General features: G+C 38.5%; 1 protein-coding gene across 3 annotated transcripts in view; it reads left to right on the top strand.

Moving 5' to 3' along the window:
• The first annotated feature begins 429 nt into the window (after positions 1-429).
• LOC143292500 (epsin-2-like) overlaps positions 430-16249 on the top strand; it is a 28298-nt gene continuing 12478 nt past the window's right edge. Inside the window, exons 1-7 of one of the 3 annotated variants that reach the window (XM_076602841.1) lie at positions 430-487; positions 2695-3336; positions 4703-4790; positions 5473-5669; positions 8144-8456; positions 8794-9015; positions 9608-9757. In XM_076602841.1, the coding sequence (XP_076458956.1) occupies positions 2824-3336; positions 4703-4790; positions 5473-5669; positions 8144-8456; positions 8794-9015; positions 9608-9757 (1483 nt within the window). In that variant the 5' untranslated portion in view covers positions 430-487; positions 2695-2823. Of the gene's footprint in view, positions 488-2694; positions 3337-4702; positions 4791-5472; positions 5670-8143; positions 8457-8766; positions 9016-9607; positions 9758-16249 lie in introns of all 3 variants that reach the window. The other 2 variants (XM_076602840.1, XM_076602843.1) reach the window with 2 other exon arrangements.

Raw genomic sequence — 16249 nt, 5'->3', positions numbered from 1 at the left:
CCTATGTCCCCCCCCCCCCCCCCCCCCTCCCCTATTTATTATTCTATTTTATTGTAAAAAGAACGGTTTTGTTGCACACATTTGGACCTTTTTTGTATCTGCCCTGGACTATAACAACTGACCATTTCTGTTGCCAGTGATCACGCATGGCACTTTCGCGGGGGGTGTTATGCATGGTCACCGCCTGACTCGGACCGTCCGGGCCCTGGCTGAGCACCAGTAAATATAAAACATGTTTGCTGCAGTATATTTTTTTACAATTCCTTTTTTATTTCAGCCTTGATCGCACTTAAAATCGGCACATTTTGGGATAAAGATAAGAAAGACACTCATCAACGAGTGTATGGCTTCATTGTTCAATTTCTGAACAGCTGTGCACATAATACCATAAACGCTTTTCTGTTGTTTATTCGCACAGCCACCGTGTATATAGGCCATTACTTTGTGTTAATCATCAGGCAAGGTCTTCCGAGAAGCAAGTGTGTTGGTAAGATTTTTGAAGTTTTTTTTCTTGGTGTGTGTCATTAAGAATGCATCCTTGGCTGGGTACTCATTGGTCTTGTTGATACTTTTGAAACTAGGACAGCGCTTTTCGATCTTGACGATGGTGTTGAAGAGAAGTGAGTCAGACATGCAGACACAGATGAAAAAGTCCGTTTGGGCAATCTGCGACTTCACTTGAAGGAGAAATTACATTGCCTGCAGTCTGTAGCTGTCACCGTTTAATCTCGAACGTCATAATAATCGACCCTGTCATTGTAACATTCTTAGAATACATGCTTGCGTTCATGCACGCACACACACCCACACACACACACACACACAAATATGATGTGTGCAAACACACTAGCATGCTCGCACGCATGCATGCATGTACACATACATGTAGTGATCTACATGCATATATATATATATATATATATATATATATATATATATATATATATATATATATGCACACACTCTATGTGACTGTTTTGGCAGTCCAGTGTCAACCATTCTGCCACCTTCCATCTGTACACCTGTCAGTTGTGTCCATGAGGGTCTGGGTTTGATTCCTGGTCTTGCCCTTTCTCCCAAGTTTGACTGGAAAATCAGTCTGAGTGTAAAGTCATTTGGATAAGACGATAAAAGCTATTGACCAGTTCAAGAATCTTCTAGACAATGACTCTAAATCATTAGTAAAACCATTCGATTTTGATGAATGAACATTTTAAAAAAATCATACGCATGTAACGCATGTACGCAACCCTAAACTATTTCTATATTAAGAAGGGGCGTTGAAAAGCCAAAAAGGCTTTAAAAAAAAAAAAAAAAAAAAAAGTCCCAAATTCTGTACCTGTACCTGATAAACAGATGTCCCAATGTACAGTATGCACTGGCACACTTGAACCCATGGCAACAAAAGGGTTTTCCTTTGGCAAAATTCTGTTGAGGAAATTGACTTGGATTGGTACAATATATAATTTGCATGCGCTCAAGGACTGACTGAGCATGTTGAGTTACACTTCTGGTCAGGCATCTGCCTGTTAGCAGATTTTGTGTATGTTGTGTGACTCTCTCATTCTCACTCTCTCACACTCTGTCTGTGTCTCTCTCTAGAGAGCTCTCTGTCTCCCCCCCCTCCCCCCCCCCACACTCCCTATACTATGAGGAAGTTTTAGACAATGCTGCTCAGGCCTGAGATGATCAGTGTTTTTGTCAGTGACAGATGAGAGGGAAAGTGGGTGCAAGATCATATACTGACTACTGAGAGTTCAGAGAGGAGGGGCATGTGTGTGTGTGTGTGTGTGTGTGTGTGTGTGTGTGTGTGTGTGTGTAGCATGGAGATTGGGTTCAAAACAGAAATTATTAAGATTTAACACATTACTTTCCAAGTTAACCAATAATTGGACTTAGCCATTAAGTGATTAACACTGTAACTAGTCATTAACACTGTTGAGTTACCTCATAAAGTCATATACAGAGGAAGAAAGCAGTTAGCTAAAACTAAAAGAGAAAAAGAGACGCTATCAGCAGATATCTGGAAATGTTTATTTCATGTATGTCATTTATGATAAGGTCAGGATTATTCCAGGTTAGAGTTCTGAAGAGAAACTGATGAAGTGATATAATTGAGTGAGATGCAGTTTGACAATCAACAGTGAGACAGAAAAAAAAGAAGAAAAAACATAGGGGAAAAAAAAAATCAGAGCACAAATTTAAATTAGATAAGTCTGTAGTTGTACCTAAACAGATATATCATCTGGTGAAGTGTTATTTGTGAGTTTAGGGATAAAATGTTTTACTAACATAAACTTTTATCTGTCTTATTAACTTATTTTGTTTATAGATGTTGACAAATTATTTTGTTATTATTAATATTAAACTTAAACCTGGTGTAAATCATTGCTTTCTGTAAATTCTGTGCTGTACATTTTACATATTTTGTTATAGCTTATTTATATCATGTATCAACTATTGATGCATAGCATTACTGTTACTACTATAGTACTAATACTATTTTTTTGTGTGAACAACCTGTACATATTTTCCATCTTCCGACAATTAAACAAATGTTAGTCACTCTGTTTGCAGTAGCATTTTCTTTTTCTGCAAGAAAGATTATTATGTTATATGCTTTTTCTTTGTTACAAATTTTTGCTTTAAATTAGATTTGCTGTGTCATTATTGTTCTTTCATTGACTGTTTCAGCCTTTACTTCGCACTAAGGATGTCCCTTGAGATTTGAGAAATCTGAACGATTTCATCAATGGTATTTACTGGCTGTTAGGAGAATTAGAAACTTTGTGTTAACCAGAATTAAAAAAAAAAAAAAAAAAAATGCCACCCATTCGTAGAACACTGAAAAATGTGGTGAAGAACTACTCTGACGCTCAGGTCAAGGTTCGAGAAGCAACATCCAATGATCCATGGGGGCCCTCAAGCACTCTCATGTCAGAAGTGTCCGACCTGACCTACAATGTGGTAGCCTTCACAGAGATTATGCAGATGGTCTGGAAAAGGTTGAACGATGATGGCAAAAACTGGCGCCATGTGTACAAAGCTCTGATGCTGCTGGAGTACATAATCAAAACTGGCAGCGAGAAAGTGGCTCAGCAGTGCAAGGAGAATTTCCATGCCATCAAGACACTGACCTCTTTCCAGCACATTGATGTGGATAACAAGGATCAGGGAATGAATGTGCGGGAAAAAGCCAAACAGCTGGTGGCCCTCCTGTCAGATGATGAGAGGCTGAAGAATGAGCGTGCTAAAGCCATTAAGGCAAAAGAGCGGTTTGCCCAGAACTCTGGCGGGATGGGCAGTGCTGGTCCAGGTCCTACCCCCACTGGCAAAGTGAGTTTGTCATGATCTAGACTGCTGTCTTGTACAGATTTTTGTCAAGGTGTTACCAGTATTCATACTTCTCTCTCTTGCTGTTAGTGAGGTGTGTGTATACATGTGCGTTTGTATATGTGTGTGTGTGTGTGTGTGTGTGTGTGCGTGTGTGTTTTGATTCACTTGAGTAAACAATGTGAGTCTATGTAATAACCCTGTGTGTGTGTGTGTGTGTGTGTGTGTCTGTGTGTCTGTGGTAAACTTTCACATTGCCATTTTCTCTGGAAATACTTTGTCTGCCAGTACCAAATTTGGATTAAACATTGTTGGGAAAAAAATCAGTCATACAAATAATAGGTTGTACATCTTCTAGATTAAGCTGTATTTCATAATCATGAACAGTTTATTTAATGGAGGATCCAGATCAAGAAAATAACAATAAATGTTTGGATTTGAAGACAGCATGACCTAGTTTTTCATGTTTGCAATTAAAAGAAAAATACAAAGTCTGAACAGAACACATACAGTGGCACTAACTGACTAACTACACCAATGACATGTATACTGCAAATGAATATTTTAAAGCAGATACTGAATTAACTAGAATGAACATAAATGAGAAATTGAATGGACCGGGTTGTAGTTTCTGTAACAGTGTAAGCCTTCGAAAACAGATCCCCGCAGATCTGGAGAAAATGGCTACATGTTGTGGCATTGCAGTGTGATGGCAACATCTCCTTTACTGCAGACTCTATAGAATTTCATGAATAATCAAGATATACCAAAATAACATAATGTAAGTGGCGTTATCACCTCCAATACTGAAGCTGATTTAGCATGCTAAAAAAAAGCACAATTTTAATATTGATTTTTGAATGGTGCTTTAGCTTTGTAAGTCTACTTACTCTTGGCTTGAAAATGTTTTGTTCAGACCTGCTATTCTGCCTGTTTTTGGGTGTTTTTTTTCATGATATCAAATACAGAATACTGTTTAACGATTTTTAAAATTTTTGTTTTATTTTGATTTTTTAAAGTTTGTATATCAAGTGAGTCTTGAAGACCTTACCTCTCTTGTTTTTATTGTTGTTTCTTTGACCTTTAAAAGACATGAAAAGTAGCAAGATTTTTATCAGGGTGTCACCATCAAAGGCACCATGATCATGTTTACAATAATATTGTCAGTGCTCAGCTGACATTGCTGAAAAGAATCTGTTCTGTAATAAAATGTTAATGAAAAAAGAATTACTTTGTATTATCAGTCATTATTTGCTTTATATGTTACAGTTAAGTATCTGTTTTTGACAACATGTGAAAATATTTCTCTTTCATGAAATCTGAAGATAATTTGGAATTGTCATGCTTTTGTTCCTATGAAATCATACAGATGCGGCTAGGCAGAAGCAGTCCTGGAACCCACTCCTCTCCAACTGGCCACTCAGACAGTTTTGGTGATGGTTCTGGATACAATGACTGTAAGTTTATTTATAGTATAGTCAATTAAAATTTTTCTTTTCAGTTAGTAGTGCCACATGATTTTGTTGATTGTCATTTTGTAAGAAAATAAGCAATGTTTGGGTTTTTTTCCCGAAAACTCAAGATTCTGAAACAAAAATCAGTCTGAAAATGTTTTGAAACTCAAACTGGTTTGATCAGTTACAAATGTTCAGATAAGTTTAAGAAGTTGAGGGTTTTGCACACCATAGAAGGAATTTTCCCTTATATATAAATACACCACTATAGGAAAACAGTAGTACCATTGTGAGCTGGAAAAAATAATTGAATCATTACTGCCTTATTCAAGAAAGGCCTAACTTTCTGCATTGATACCCAGGCCTATCTGTTAAGTGCCAGTGCCAACAGTCCATGGGGAGCTATCACAGTATCAGTGTTAAGTCTTGAAGATGCCATGTACCAATTCAGACCCTGAACTGCTGCTGAGTCATTCCAATGGAGGCTGGCACCAAGATTTTGTTGTTGCTGAAAACCCAGGTATTGGGTTTCTTATTCAGAGGCACAAGACTCCTTATACACAGGGGATTAAGGGAGGGTCTGGACTTCATACCTAGTAATTCAGAAAAAACTGCGAGTGGATGATTGATATGAAAGCAGTGGACAGATGTGTCACTGTACTGTAAATTCATGCACTGGTTTTAGCATCGCCTGGCAGTGGCGACCTGACAACAGAAATGGAGAACGCTCGGCCCTCCTCACCAGGGGAGGAGGAGCTTCAGCTGCAGTTGGCACTGGCCCTGAGCAAAGAGGAGCATGATGAGGAGGTGAAGAAGCTGCAGTCAGATGAGCTGAAGCTGCAGATGGCTCTGGAACAGAGCAAACAGACTGTGGACGCCAAGGTGTGTTTGTGTCACAGTGCTGCTGCCACTGTCCTGCTTCTTCATAAGCAGGATTGTCATTGTCATTGGCCCATCACTTTCAAATGTAAAGTTTTGTATGCTTCTTGCATTCTTGTTTGTTCATGTGCCAAGATAGTGTCTAGAAAGTGTGCGTGTATTGTTTTCTTCATCAGAACAAAAATACAAAAAACAAAACAAAACAAAAAAAAAACCAACCTGTTGCTTTGTGCCATACCTTACAGTTACACAGAGTTGGGAAGTTGCATCATTCTTTCATGACTCAAGTTTTCTGTTGGAAACAGTCTATACAGTATCATTACCAAAATAGTTGTTGAAAAAGAGATAAATGTCAAAAAGAAAAATGAATTAAAATTGAAAGAAACTAACCACCAGAAACAGAGTATGGCTGCCTGGTGGGGTACAAATAGTCATGTATGAAAAGCTCATGCATACAGAAAATAGAAGAGTAAGAAACAGAGAAAATAATTTGCATTCTTTGCCATTTCGGAACAGTAAAGATTTAGTATGAAATGGTTTTGTCATTTGACATTCAGATACTGTTTCACAAAATAATTGCAGTCTGACTTTTCTTTTCTGATTAATTTGTCATGAAAACAGTACTAGTAGTATGTGTAGACAGGACTAAAGATGATATTTCATATATATTTGTTGCTTGGAAATTTACATTGATCACTGGACTTGATTATTTCTGTTGTTGTTGTGGGTCTTTGTTTTTGTTGTTGTGTCAGTTCACAAACTGACACACTTTTAAAGAATACACCATAATGCTGTCAACCATTTCCATTTAGACACAAAGTTTATTCAACACTTTGACGGTAGCAGACCCAAATGTATAAATCATTAGAATACATTAGTGAAGAGAAAAATAACTATTTGAAAATAACATATTGTACTTATATTGTGCAAACTTGGTGCAAACTCCCCATATAATGGGCTCTAAGTGTCTCACATGAGATAATACATATACAATAGTGTATTATATCACACAAGAGCACATGAGGTCATAGAAGGGGAAAAACAAAATCTGTATACACTAATACAGTACTACTAATTGCAGATTTGAATAATTGCAGGAAAAAGGCACAAAATAACACCCACCCACCCACCCACCCACACACACACACACACACACACACACACACACACACACACAGAGCAATCACCAACCCATGAGCACACACACCACAGGAATACTCCAATGGAGGGGGGACACAAGGGGAGTGTACAGGGTGGGAGGAGACAGACAAAGGACTATGCTTTATCACATCCAAAGGCCATTTTGAAAGAGGACAGAGTTGGTGAGTGTCGGAGTTCAAGAGGAAGAGAATTCCAGAGTGGAGATGCTTGATACTGAAAAGCCCTTTGAATTAATGTTTTTGAAGAGATTTTGGGGACTCGAAGAAGCTTTTCTCCAGAAGACCTGAGAGAATGGGCTAGAGTGTAAATGTGAAAGACAGAAGATAGGTGAAATGGAAGAGAACCTCTGAAGTAGCAATAAGCTAATATGGCTATTTTATACTGAATTCTGTACTGGATGGGCAACCAATGAAGTTGACGCAATGGGTTAGTAATTTTCTTCATGTGTGATATCTACACAGTTTTACTAATTTGTTAGTCTCATATTAGTTTCTGTCATGTGTTTGCACTTTGCATAAAACTAAGATGAATGACATTGATGTAATGAGTCAATCTATTGAAAAGCGAGTTGTTTTTTTCAACAAAATGTTTGATGAAGTAAATTTTTCACCCAGAAAACTGAAGGTCTCATATGTTGCAATTCTGCATCTATAGATAATGTATTTCAGTTTTAGTAATTAATATTCACTTATATAACTTTGAGATAAATTCAAGTAAATTGAAACTTTTTGCTTTTGTTGATTGATTGTGGGTTGATACAAAATAGTAGAAATCAGAAATGAGATGCATTTCTGTCATCCACAAAAATCACAAATGAGAAGTGTTAATGCCATCCACAGAAATCACAGATGTTTCTGTCATCCACACAAATCACAATTGAGAGGGATTTCTGTCATCCACAAATATCATAAATAAGAGGCATTTCTGTTTTTTCAGCCACAGAAATCACAATGCGAGGCATATCTATTCTGTCAGCCACAGAAATCAAAATGGGAGGTATTTCTATTTTGTCAGCCACAGAAATCACAAGGTATTTCTGTTCTGTCAGCCACAGAAATCACGATGCAAAGTATTTCTGCTCTGTCAGCCACAGAAATCACGATGCAAGGTATTTCTGCTCTGTCAGCCACAGAAATCACGATGCAAGGTATTTCTGCTCTGTCAGCCAGAGAAATCACCAGGTATTTCTGCTCTGTCAGCCACAGAAATCACGATGCAAGGTATTTCTGCTCTGTCAGCCACAGAAATCATGATGCAAGGTATTTCTGTTCTGTCGGCCACAGAAATCATAGTGTGATGTATTTCTGTTGTGTCAGCCCCAGCAAACTGAAAGCCTGCTGGACTTGACCACGTCTGGCACGGTCCCCCCAGCGGCTGCGGCCAGCACAGATCCCTGGGGTATGCCTCTCAGTGCCCCTGAAGCCACACCCAAAGACCCATGGGGGGCCCCTCTCCCTGCACCTCCACCAGTATCCAGCCCATGGGGGGCCCAGGCAAGTGCCACGCCTGCTGCCCGCACCACCCCTACGCTGGGAGCGGCTCCCTCCCCCCAGCCCCAGCCCCCAGCAGCTGTGGACCCATGGGGCATGCCTGTGGCTGGCCCTGCCAGAGCCACCCCACCTGTCACAGGTACTGGGGAGAGGTCATCTGTTGTGGTAGTCCTCTGTGTACATGGGAATGGTATGGTGTTGGTGTAAAGGGAGCAAATAATTTTATGGCATGCTCTGGGCTAGATCTGAACCTTGTAAGGAGCAATTCAGGCATGGAGGGATGAATATGGAAATGTGTCCACACTTTACCAAAGGATTGAACTCAGGAGGGTGGTATGAATCAGGTACTTCAGTGAGCAATGTCAGTGTCAGTGATCGCAATCTGTTACTGTTTTGCTGTTATTTGACAACAGCAGCAGAACAATAATCTGTGAATGGTTTCATTTTAGAGGAGATTGATGGCTGCATTGTGGCAGGCCAGCCAAACGACCCTTGGTCCTCGGGCACAATGGCGAAAGGTGGTGGGGAAGTACAGCTGGATGCGTTTGGTGCGCCGGTGGCTGCAACTTCAGGGGAGATGGGTGCCACTTCAACCATAGACAGTGAGTTTGATCTGCTGTCAGCCCGAAGTACTGAAAGCTCTCCTGCCAAGACTGCAAACAAAGCTGTGGTGGATGAGTTTGACCTGTTAGGAGGGGGTGAGTATTGCTTCAGTTGCTTCCCTTCTTTGTTTTCCTTACACTGCAAGTTCGACTTGTTAGGTGGTGGTTGCTGTTGTTTTGCTGGTGTCTCTTCGGTATATCTTTCTTACCCTTTGAGTTCAACCTGTTATGAGGGTAGATTTTTGAAGGGAATGGAAGAGAGAAGTGGTTTTTTTTGGCCCTCTGCTCTCTCTGTCATTACCCGATACCGAAGTGCTAGTCACTGTTGTTTTTTCTTCTTTTTGGTTTCTGAGTCAGAGTATTTGATGTGAAAAGAAAAAAAGTGAAGAAAAGGTTTTTGGCGTTTATAGTATTTCATTTTATAAAAACTGAAGAAAAGAAATGCTGAAGAAATACATTGTTTGTAAAAAAAAAAAAAGTCTTTTTTTTCCAGTTCCTAAAGCTCATCAACAAAGAATGTATTCTTGGACCTGTGGTTATGTTGCTGGACCAAGACCTTATAGTCATACTTCTCTCCAGTGGGTTGAGTACATTCTTGAACTTGAATTTTCTGATGTGGTGTAAAGTGTGCCCATGAGGTGAGTGATGGAGATGGACTCTTAAATGAAGATGTGTATTTTGTGTGTAGGCGGGGGCACAGGGGGAGACACATTCAACATGGGATCAATGCAGCAGAACCTTCCCAACCCATCACGTGGAAAATCGCCCGAAGATTTCCTTGGTGCTAACGCTGCTTTGGTGAATCTGGATCAGCTTGTGGCCAATGTTCCAACAAAAGGTGAGACCTTGTTTTTGGATGTAATTTCGGTGTTCACACAGGTTTGTAGAATTTGTATTTAAAAAAAACAACAAAAAACAAGAGAGGAAGGCCTTCAAGACTCACTTGTGATACACTTAAAAAAAAAAAAAATCTAATCGTTAAATGTGTTCTGTATTTCTTATTATAAAGCTTCGGGTTAAAAAAAAAAAAAAAGCCCTGAAGGCAGATTCAAACCCCGCATGTTCCGGTGAGAAGAAACTGTCTTACCCAATACGCTATCATAACTCCTTAACTGACGTTAAAAAATTTAACATTTAAACATGCTTTTTTAAGGGCGATGAATCGATTGCGGTATTTGCAGTGAGAACGCTGTTTAAATCATATTATTCTGGTGTATCTTGGGCATTCAGAAAATCTTTAAGGACTATTAAGAATTCTTTTTAAGTCCGCGGTAAAGGAGATGTGGCTATCACCACAATCACACTGCAACATTTAGCTGTTTTCTCTGGATCTAGATAGATGTACAAGTTTAGTTACACCCACCGGGAATGTACAACACAGTCGATTCAGTTTCTCTTTTATGTTCATTCTAATTTTATAGTTTTAAAGTTGATATGAAAATTGAGTATTTTGTCAAACTAATAACATGTAGAGCCAGGTACAAGTACTTCTAAACGTCGTATGAAGTGAAAAGGACTTCATTTTGAGAAAAGTCAAGAGTGGAAATTTTTACATTTCATCAAGGGTATTAACTCTCATGGTTTATTATTTTTAACTGTGAATTCCGACTGATTGTTGATATTTTTATGGCAGTTTGGGGCATAATCCAGTAAGTGATGAGGCGTTCACAAATCTTTCTCTGAATAAATATTTAATGGTTTCCTTCTCCAACTGTCCATCACATGTTATCATGTATTGTCGATTGAATATAGGATTGAACGGGCAGGTCAACAACTTGAAACAAAATGGCGTCCTTCGTGTTCGCAAGGAATATGAGCACGCGCTTTGAATATGTATAAATATGTGTATGCAATTGATTTTTGCCCATGACCTTCAGGGCTCAGCCAATAGCTCTATAAAGTCCACTGTTAGTATTGATTTTAGTATTTTCCGAAAAAGACCACTTGGGTGAATGAACATAGTGAAAGCCCTGTACACTGAGAGTAAAACACACAAGCTTTTTATGTATTGAGTATAATTTCAAAATGTAATGTTTAAGATGAGAAAGATCAGTTTAAAGCAAATTAACCCCCCTAGCATTAATTACAGATTAATTTCCCTTTTTTACTATCTGCACCAAAGACATGCACCAGAAATATAACTTCCATGCTTAGCAAAAGAAGTTCCTGTTTGAACAAAAAATGATAAAAAATAACTGCTCATGTTGCTGTGTCAGAATATTGGATCAAAGTGCCAAGTTTAGAGAATAATAAAAAATACATATATAACAGTAAATTCATTTTGCATATAATTTGGCTTCTTTTTTTAATTTTTTTTTGTGCCCATCCCAGAGGTGCAATATTGTTTTAAACAAGATGACTGGAAAGAACTGAATTTTTCCTATTTTTATGCCAAATTTGGTGTCAACTGACAAAGTATTTGCATAGAAAATGGCAATGTTAAAGTTTACCACGGACACACACACACACACACACACACACACACAGACAACTGAACACCGGGTTAAAACATAGACTCACTTTGTTTACACAGGTGAGTCAAAAAGGATGTGTTTTTTAAGTCCTTAATAAATTGTAAAAAAAATCACCCAGGTTTTCGAAAGTTTTTAATGTTGGCCCATATATTAATGATAGCAAAAAATATATATATTTTTGAATATACCATTTCTGTCAGTGATAAAGCACAGCTGCGAAATTACCTGAATTTGACTTTAAAATAAAATAATGATTTATAAAGACTTAATCCCCACAGAGTCCTTGTGACCAAAATGCTAGTACTCAAAATGTCATGCATTTCATCCAGGTTTCTGACGTCATAAATTTTTGGTCTTTGATGTTTAAAAAGTTTTTGAAAATTTTGTAGATTTTGTAATTAAAAAGCTGTATGAACACAGGCTGAAAGTCAGCATTGCTATTGCTGCTTTTGTGGCAGTCCTTTTTTGACTCGCTTGTGTAATCAAAGTAAGTCTATGTCATAACCCAGTGTTCGGCTGTGTGTGTGTGTGTGTGTGTGTGTGTGTGTGTCTGTCTGTCTGTCTTTCTGTCTGTGGTAAACTCTGAAATTGCCATTTTCTCTGGAAATACTTTGTCTGCCAATACTGAATTTGGCTTAACCCTTTGAACCCAGAGTTCCTGAGCAATTTTAATCCTTCTGCCTGAGCTCCTGAGCCAAAATTTGCAAATAATTGGTATTTAATGTGTCACGGCAGATATGAAAAGAGTGCTCTGACCACCGCTTTACCGGTGGTAGAGAAAAATGACATAATGCCTAGCCACTAGTTGAGCGGTGCGTAAACACTTGTGTCATGTTTTGCTATTGGTTGACTTATATTGAAATCGATCTTTTTTTTATCCAAAGCACATGCACAAAACACAGTGAAAAGGCGCGGCCATGTTGGTACTACATTCGCTGACGTCAGAATATTACAGTTTTTCTGATTGGCTCTTCAGTATAAGTCAGCCAGTAGCAAAACATGACACAAGTGTTTACGCACCGCTCAACCGGTGGCTAGGCATTATGTCATTTTTCTCTACCACCGGTAAAGCTGTGGTCAGGGCTCAAAGGGTTAAACATAGTAGGAAAAAAATCTTCAAAGTCATACCAATAATAGGCTGTATGTCTCCCGAATTTAGCCGTATTTCCAAATCATTAATGGTTTATTTCCTTGATGCTCTTTCTGGATTCTGATAACACTGCTACCCCTTTGCAGCTGCCCGAAGGAAGGCAATGTCTGGTAAGAAGACGCCATGACCTTGTTTTCTCTTGTTAGGAATTAAAAAAAAAAAAAAAATCTGGAAAGAACATACACAGTGACGCTAACTACATTATTGACGTGTTTACTGCATACAAATATTTTAAAGTTGACACTGAATTAACTACAATGAACATAAAAGAAAATTGGAATTGACCGTTTCACTGAGTTAAGGTCAGCCTTGTCTACACAGGTCTGTGCAGATCTTGACAAAACATGTTGCAAAGCTTGACGCGATGGCAACTTCTCCTTTACAGCTGAATGGAATTTCTTAGATAATCATTGATATGTTTACTGCATATGAATGTTTTAAAGTGGATACAGAATTAACTAAAATAAACAGAAAAGAGAAATTGAATGGACGGTGTCGTAGTTTCTCAGTGAGTGTAAAGAGAAGTTGTTGAACGCGGATCTCTGCAGATCTATAAAAAAACAAAACAAAAAAAACCAGACACATATTTGTGTGTTTTAGGTGATGGGATTGTCTGCTTTACCTTGGACTTGAAAGAAATTCTTAATTGCCAGAGATATACCAAGATAACATGATTTAAATGGCATTATCACTTTGATTATCGTTGTCAATTTATTCCGCTAAAAGAACATGCTAAAATAATAATTTTGTAACATCATCATTGAACCAGTGTTAGCGTAGTGTATAAAACCAATAATTCTCAACCCGTATAGCTGTCATTCGAATCTGCTTTGAAGACTTTTTCTTTTCTTTTTTTTCTTTTTTTAATGCGAAGCTTTATATATGTAGCCGAGTACCCGAGTAGTATTGTTCTATTGAAAGGGGATGGTACAAAAGAACTAACTGATTAATTTACTAAAGGATAGAAAAGAATCCCTGTGCAGGCCAGTAACATGTAGAGGCCAGTCACAAAAGGGTTTTCTATGGTTTTATTACAATATTAAGTAAGTAATAAAGATGAGAAGAAGAGAATAGAGAAAACAGTGCCTGGAATGACACAAATAAACAAAGGTCATTAATGCTACGTTCACACTAGGCTGTAACCACGATCTAACCAAATGGTTACATCGCTCTCTAACTCACTGGAACCACGAATTTTTGGTTGCAGTGGGTTCCCATCGGTTAGACGATTTTTCGGGAAGACCCGATTTTTGGTTAGACAGGTGGTTAGATGGCCCCCAAAAATATGACTCGGGAGATAAAAAATTTTCGAGGTTACATCGCCCGATCAAGTTATAAACGGTTACAAAGGCATTCACACTAGTCCCCGTCGGTTCCAGTGAGTTAGAGCAGAAAACAGAGGCGGAGCCGAGTTTGAAAAAAACTCCGACGTCAAAACAAAATAGCATGCCTTGCACGCACGCTGCATGCGGTATGCATATTGTCTGGCCCGACACATCTAACCGACTGCAAGTGATTGCAACCTTCTTTGCATGGCTGGGGTCAGTTATAGTGAGTTACATCGACGCGTGTTGTAACTTGATCAGTTACAGTGTGAATGTATTTAAGCTGGCTGACTGTCATTTTTTTTCGTTCTTCTTGCTGCATCTACACGAATCCACGATTCATGATGACAGGTCAAGATGGAATGAAGAGACCCCCCTGAAACAAGGGTTTTTTTTATACTTTCAAAGGGAGTTACAAGGGAGTTACAAGACCCAAGTTCCAACAGGTTGCAGCAGGTCACAGCAGGCTGGTGGAGATGCACAACCTCAAGACCCCCCACCTCATGGAAACCCACGGGAACCACAGAAAACAAAAGTATACCCCAATCTGTACATGACGCCTCAGCCACAGCACCCCTGTAACTTGGCTTGTAACTTGTTCAAGTTAGAACGAAGTTACAACGGTAGTTAGATGCCACCAGTCTAACTTCAGCGCAAAACAAAACCCAGCCAGCCAGCGAGAACTGCTGCTCTCAGTCAAAAAACGCGCGGGAAAAGGGGCGGAGCCTAATAGTTAGACAGTGGTTAGACGCTTTCCGTTCACACATGCTGTATGAAAAATCTAGAGTTTGTCTCATGGTAGTTACATCCCTCAATGTAACCATTTGGTTAGATCGTGGTTACAGCCTAGTGTGAACGTACCCTAAGCACAGCATGTCGGCACAAGTGAATAGTAAAGCACATGTGTACATATTACATGGAAAGACTACCACTTGGTTTGGGATAAGCAACAACATAAGATAAGATAATGCATATGTGTGAAGACCAAACACTGGCATCAAATGACATTTCAAATACATTTGAATAGTGTAGATAAAGTGGTTAAAGGTAAGTTGACTTAGTGAAAGTACACTGACAGTATAGATTAGGTAAAGCTTATACTGTGTCAAAGTGACTCAAATGAATCAGTTATGTAGCACTATACTGAAGTAAACCGTATCAGAGAGAGCATAACTGCTAAATTACAATGAACAGACTGTGATACATACCATTTGGTTTTAACCAATAACTGATATCACAACAACACTTTCTTGTAATCACCACAACAAAATACTACACATATCTTAGAGTACTAAGAATCAATGAAACACTGTAGCAGCATAACTGATATCAGCATGTAAAATGATTCGTGAATAATAAGATAATAGAATCAGTGGCTTTGGTATATTACTGGCAAACTGAGGAGACCAGATAGTCAGTCAGTACACAACACAAAAGATAAGAATAAGAATAAATTTATTATCTCCAACTGGAGAAATTTGGTCAGGTGCATTATCACAACATAGACAAGTAAACAATATGGGGACCATAACTGCAAAAGTCAACAACAGCTTTTACGAATATTACGAAGACACAAATGTAAAAAATATCACATACACCATTTCATACATATATCCACACACTGCAGGTAATAACTGGTATTCTTAATGTAAAAACAGAAAGAATTAAGAAACATTATTTTGAATATAATTATAAGCATAGCCTACTATATTGCACATTGATTATAATAGACAGATAAGAATAAAGATAAATTGCGGAAAACCACAACCAGATAAACAGCACACACCCACACCCACCCACCCCACACCCACCCAACACACGCTGTTTACTTGATTAAACAAGAGTAATCAATATATGTTCTGAAATAAAAGTATTTCACATATTCGCTTTGAAAACATTGCAATTAATTATTACATCGTAATTATTAACAGAAATATATTTAGAATATGGACGTTAGCATTAGACATATTCTATTGTACATTCATTCTGCATATTGCACATTTTTCATCCTACATATTGCACATTCATAATAACCAATTGTCACGTTTTTAAGCTCAGTAAACACACACACACACACACACTCACACACACACACAACTAGAACAAGGTACAACCTGTCATGCATGGACTTTCACATGTCTCACATGAGAGTGCGCGTACGCCCGCGCGCACACACACACAAATACACAGACACACACACACACACACACACACACACACAGTTCTCAAGAATTTAAAAGGTGGATTGAACGTGGAATTAAAGTCTTCAGAGCTCTGGATTTCAACTTAAAAGTTCTATAGCGTCGTCCTGATGGCAATAGCTCGTAATACTTTGCTAAAATATGGGTGTCATCAGTTGCTATCTGCCTGCTTTTTTTAAC

This window comes from Babylonia areolata, chromosome 18 (assembly GCF_041734735.1).
Source record: "Babylonia areolata isolate BAREFJ2019XMU chromosome 18, ASM4173473v1, whole genome shotgun sequence".
Lineage (NCBI taxonomy): Eukaryota > Metazoa > Mollusca > Gastropoda > Neogastropoda > Buccinidae > Babylonia > Babylonia areolata.
The sequence above is the reverse complement of the archived record's forward strand: the minus strand, read 5'-3'. Positions and strand labels throughout refer to the sequence as shown.